This window comes from Homarus americanus, unplaced genomic scaffold, assembly GCF_018991925.1.
Source record: "Homarus americanus isolate GMGI-L3 unplaced genomic scaffold, GMGI_Hamer_2.0 scaffold21914, whole genome shotgun sequence".
Classification (NCBI taxonomy): Eukaryota; Metazoa; Arthropoda; class Malacostraca; order Decapoda; family Nephropidae; genus Homarus; species Homarus americanus.
The window spans coordinates 1280841-1286840 of NW_024719665.1; the positions used below are offsets into that span (position 1 = coordinate 1280841).

At 38.1% G+C, this 6000-nt stretch overlaps 1 protein-coding gene across 1 annotated transcript in view; it reads left to right on the forward strand.

The window, feature by feature from the left end:
* LOC121860234 (beta-alanine transporter-like) overlaps positions 1-6000 on the forward strand; it is a gene marked incomplete at its 3' end in the record, with an annotated part of 54299 nt that extends 48299 nt beyond the window's left edge. Inside the window, 2 exon segments of the mRNA XM_042357322.1 lie at positions 2197-2375; positions 4799-6000. Of these exon segments, the coding sequence (XP_042213256.1) occupies positions 2197-2375; positions 4799-5171 (552 nt within the window).

Below are 6000 nucleotides of genomic sequence, written 5' to 3' on the forward strand. Positions count from 1 at the left end.
GACTCCAGTGAATTGATATCCATTCTATAATAATGGCACCAGAACTGAACCTCATAATCGAGGTGCGGCCTGACTAGCACAAGATATAGTTGCAATAAGACCTCTGCACTCTTATTACTTACACTTCTAGATATAAACCCTAAAACTCTGTTTGCCTTATTTCGAACATTAACGCACTGTTTTCTAGGCCGTAGGTCCGGGCTTACAAGTACCCCTAAGTCTCTTCACAAGTCGACTTCTCTAGGTTGATGGTGTTAAGGCTGTATACATTGACAGTATTTGTTTTTCCAATATTAAGTACGCTGCACTTGCTGGTGTTGAATTTCATTTGCCATTTTTCTGACCACTCCTGCAGTTTATTTAAATCCTCCTGTAGTGCGTTTGCACCCTGCCCTGAATTAATTTACCGCCCTATTTTGGTGTCATCCTCAAACTTGCTTATGTCACTGCTGATCCCAATATTTAGATGATTTATGTAGATTATGAACAAGAGTGGGCCTAGTACTGACCCCTAGGGAACCCCACTGGTTACACAGCCCCACTCAGATTTAACAACATCTCCCAAATTAAGTACGAAGTGTCTCGCATTCAGGCTTACCAACCCTCGCGAGACAACGGGAATGTTCAGTTGGAAAATCATCGGACCCCACCTGTACGATAGTTTTTTTTACCGAGTGTACATTAGCCGGGGCCCGGACAAAAGCTCCCAAGGACAAAAGCCTCATAGGACAAAAGCCCCCTAGGACAAAAGCCCCTAGGACAAAAGCCCCTCAGTAAGAATGCAAAATAGGAGAGAAGGCTCCTGTTTTTATGTTAAAGAGAGGGTCATTAGAAATATTAAAAATATATACATTTAAAGATGAAATTATTACAATTTAAATAATTAGAATATTATAACTCTTTCAATTTTGATATAGAACATTATTAAATAAATAGAAAAGAAAAAAGACGACATATTTTACCTTCATGTTCATTCTGTATTTACTGAGGTGACCCTCGGGCCCAGTGAGGTCACTGAATGTCAGGGGAGTAACTACCCCAGTAGACAAAACATACGTCAGTGCAGATTTAATAAACATTCCTTGTATACTTCTTTATAACTATAACAGAATTCCCGAAGGTTAGGTAAGTTAGGTTAGGTTAGGTTAGGTTAGGTTAAGTTAAGTTAGGTTAGGTTAGGTTAGGTGAGGTGAGGTTACTTTTACTTTTATCCTCTTCGCCACTGATCGGCTTGTTAGCCGCTTGGGCGATCGGTCACGTCTCTGTCACGCACTGTTGGCAAATACTGGGCATGCACCGGCTCCTGAATGTACCTGAACCCGCTCCAGTGTTGGTCAAGTCTTGTCTTGAAAGAGCTCACACTCGGTGCCGTCACAACACTTTCTGGCAGATTGTTTCAAGAGTTTACAACCCTCACTCCGAAAAAGTTTGCCCTCACGGTTTTCTGGACTTGCGGCTTCTTCAATCTTGAGCTGTGACCCCTTGAGGGGCGAGCGTCCGCCAGCTCCAAGTAAGGACACTCAACTGAGTAGTGCCCCCTGAGATGCTTATACACCTCAACTAGGTCCCCCCTTGCCCGTCTGTAGTATAAGCTAGGCAAGTTCAGGCGCTCCAATCTCTCAGGTTAGGTTAGAGGAGTGTTCATAAACTGTAAAAGAATAAAATAATCAATTTAAAAATTCTTATTACTTCTTCTGGGGGACTTTTGTCCTGGGGGGCTTTTGTCCTTGGGGCTTTTGTCCTTTACTCACATTAGCCATACAGCATACTATATTATTGATGTACTCTGCCTCTATATTACTAATAAAATAGTCACTCAGAACTACATGTCATATACCGGTAGGCAGCTTAACTAATTTCACATCATAATACTTTCCTCATTTCTCAAAAAAATCTGAAAGGTAACTTTTCTTTGTTATAATATGTTCTGTATGCATGTTCTGTTTCTACTCTTTCAAAAGAATTGATGTACTCTTATTGTGTGACAAGATACATGAAATTGTCTTTTAATTCCAAATTTTCAGGCATCATCAACATTGAAAGTCTAACCTTAAAATACAATGCAGTACTGTAGTTGATTAGCCGTGAAAATACAGTTACGTGACACGGAAGGTATTTAATCCCAGAAATGGAGTTTATGCTAAGGTAATTGATGTTACAGTATGGTTAAAAATTATCACTCACCTTGATCAACAGGGTTCAGAGATGATGGTACTGCCACTGATCATCATGGGTGTACTCCTAAACCTTGGTGGGGTATTCTCCCTCCTGCTGCCAGAGACTCTTCACCAGCATCTCCCACAGACACTAGAAGAAGGCGAGGAGTTTGGTAAACACTGGACCCTATCTGATTATTGTACCTGTTGTCCTAAGAAGTAAGTATCATCTCTTCAAGTTACCATAACCAATTACAGTACGAACAAATGTCTCTTTCTAAGATTCCAACCAAACATATTCTTCATTATGGAACAAAATATTAACCTGTCTGGCTAGTGAACTCACCACGGATGAGGAAGATAAAGTAAAATACTTGTACTGTATGTGTTGCATCGTGGCAGCCTTTTTTATAAACTATTTTTTGTTCTTTTTGGGTGATAACCTTTAGGATATATTTGTTGTGAAAGTTTTAGAGATAACCCTTATGCTCAGTGTGATGTAGGTTTGAAAATTTGGTGAGTTTTTATAACCATTAAATGAAATGTTCACTATGTATATAAGACAATTAATACCCAGCTTGAATAGTGAGAGACCTAGTTATCATGAGAACCCTCGCTTTACACGCTTTACACGGTCAATTGAACCCGCTTTACACGGTCAATTGAACCCGGTCAATTGAACCCACGGAGGCCCGTGTAAAGCGAGAAACGCGTAAAGTGAACAACATAACATATGGGATTAAATGAAATAGAGACCGGCTGACCCCCAAACTCCACTTTTTCCAACACAATACCTATGTTCTAGTAAAAATAACATCTTAATTTTATGATGGTACATGCACACAATTAATACTTAAGAGAAATAGAGAAATACAGTCGCCAAGTTAATGTCCATTCAAATAATGGACTCAACTCCCTCCCCCTCTTCTCACACTCTCTGGCTCTTCCCTCCCTGAGAAATGTTTGGGGGAAAACCACTAGATTTTAAGGTATAGTAATAAATAATACCTCAAACTAAAGTTAGGATAATATAATTGACATTGCTGGATTCCTTGTAAGACCAGGAATATTTTGAATATAAATGTCATATATTTTGCACAAAAGATAACATATTTACTCAGAGTAAACAAAATACTTACATTAGATCTAAAATTTGTGTGTCTAATGCAAAATCTATGATGTTTATATTCAAAATGATCATCAAATTGTAAGAATTCCAGCAATGTAAATTATATTCTGGCCGGGTTATTTGTATGAATTTTATGAGCTAAAACAAATATCTTCAGTTAATAAAAAAAAAAATATTCTTCACGACACTCTGTCAATCAAAACACTCCACCTTGCCTCCCCCCTCTTCCAACCTCGCCAGATGGTCAGTTGGTCCCTCCTAACACTCCGTTTGTCCCGTTTGACAAGAATGGGTGTTTGGTTGTCGATATAAGGTTTTCGGTACATGTCGTGGGGTTGCCGTTTTTTTGTGCCGATGTAGGTGATTTGTGATTTGTTAGGGTTTCTTTGTATTCGCCAATCGAGCTTCCAGTGTGTGACCTGTCCGAGTTCACTGTGTGCTTTGTCTGTCAGATGGTCTAATCCTAGTTTGTGTCGGACTAATTCTATTTCCTTCGTCGGTGTAATGTATGGTCAATGAGTCGGTGTGTAAAGGGTCAGGAAGGTCATTTGTGCACAGTGTTGGGAAGAGGACTCTGTCCAACTTTTCTTACTCCTTGTATGCTCCTTTGTTCTGGCAAAAGTAGTTTTGTCACTAGGTTAGAGGTGCGTCCTTGATTGAGTGGTCTGCCCTGAATCAGAACTGCTTGTAGGACAGAAGTTCTTCATCTTCAAGGTGTTATCTGAGCATCTGTTGTATACTGTATAGCCTTTCATATGTTTTACCCAAGACCTCTAGTAGGCTGATCAATCTGTAGTTTTGTGGATCTTATACGACACCTTTACGTGAATATGTGGTATTTACACTTGATTCTACTATTTATACAATTTTCATTATTATCCATTGTTTTATATGCTTGGTGCCATTTGTCTTGATATTCAAAATAATTAGTGAAACGAAAAGTGGTGAATGTATTCTCTGAAAGCGTGAATTTGTTTTATTTCGACGGTAAATGTTCTTTATTTCAAATGTTTTTCCACTCATATCTTGAAAGTTAATGTTTTCAAGCAGTTATATCTTTACATACATTAAATTCAGCATTAAAGTGAGTCACAACTGGGTATCCTTCCTGTATATATGGATCTATTTGCGATATATCAATATTAATCAAACATTATATATAAGCCAATGAACTGCAAGGAAGTGCAAGAAGGTTGGAGTGGCCCATTACCGTCGGCTAAAAAACAAAAAGAAAGCAACAACTAGTAAGCTGACAAGTGGATAAATTATAGTAAAGTGAAATGAACTATTTGGGTCCTGATTAGGTGAGTGAGGTGGATCAAGCAGGTGGTCTGATGAATGACAGCCCCTGAATCCTGACTGGTAATAGTATAAAATATTATTATAAAAAGATATCTTTCCATGTGAACATACACAACTTCTAAAATTTTAAAAACAATGCTTAAAATACTAACGCTCTTATAATTACTTGCATCAAATCTTTAGTTTTCTGATCCTTCATAAAATATTGCAGGCCAAGTAGTATGAATGGTGTGGCAAAGAAAATGTCTGTCAACAACAGTATTCATGATGATGGCGAGTCCGAAAATGTAACTGGGGACGCAACCTACCCTGGTACGAGCCTCCTCTCATCACAACACTTCAAGGAACTCGAGGATAATGGGAGAGCAGGAAGAGGAGAAGGGCATGGGGAGGAATGTTCAGGAAGACCTCAGTCGAGAATATTGCTTGATGATTTCGACAACTCTAGTAATAGTATTGATGGTGGGAGTAGGAAACGTCGAGGAGGTTCATCTGCATATCCTAAGGGAGAGGATGGTGAGGTAGAGAAAACAGGGGAGGAACAAAATCTTGTCACCTCCAGCAGAAAAGTTACCATTGTTTAGTACAAAGAAAATAACAGCAGCTAATGTGAACTTTAATACAGATTGTGATGTACATTTATTAAAAGACCTAATGTGTGGTGTTTATTTGTACATTTGCTTTCTCTCGGACATGTTTATATTATTGGCCATTACACATTGGTGAATGAATTAATATATCATTCATATTGTATTTGATTCATTCTCATTGTTCATATTTACAAGGACTTGTAATAGGATAGTCCTATATTATGAGAAGTTCTACATATATAAGATATTATATAAGTAGAGTATACCGTATATAAACTCTAGAATTAGATACGAATTGTAAAATAATATACAGTACAGTATATTTTAATGTTCAAAATAAAAGTAATTGTAGATAACAACTGAATTGTGTAAATACTTCAGCCGTATTTTCTGCAGAGAATGTAGATCTGATAGTACTAGTCCCATTTGTCAGCACCACTCCACTATTAGAGTAGAGAAACTGTTCTTGTAGTCACTGATCTTTGTCCACATTCACATTATAACTCACCGTACACACCCTCCTGTTTCATCTTTTATCACTTTACGTTTAGAGAACATTACAGAGGCAGGGGTCTCTCAATGAGCCTCATTCAGAATTAAAGCACTTTTCAAGCATTGCATCCAGAAAACAAACTTATGTTCAGGGAATTAGAATGAACAGATCTATTTACTCCTCTTCAGGTGACAGAATAAACATATTGTTCATTGGTGAAAGAACAGTATTTTTGGTGACTGTGGAAAGGGCAATTTGTGGGCCTGGGGACAGCTCCCGTGTATGTCACTGTCCTTCCGTCTATTTTCTTGCTTTCATCATATTACTTTT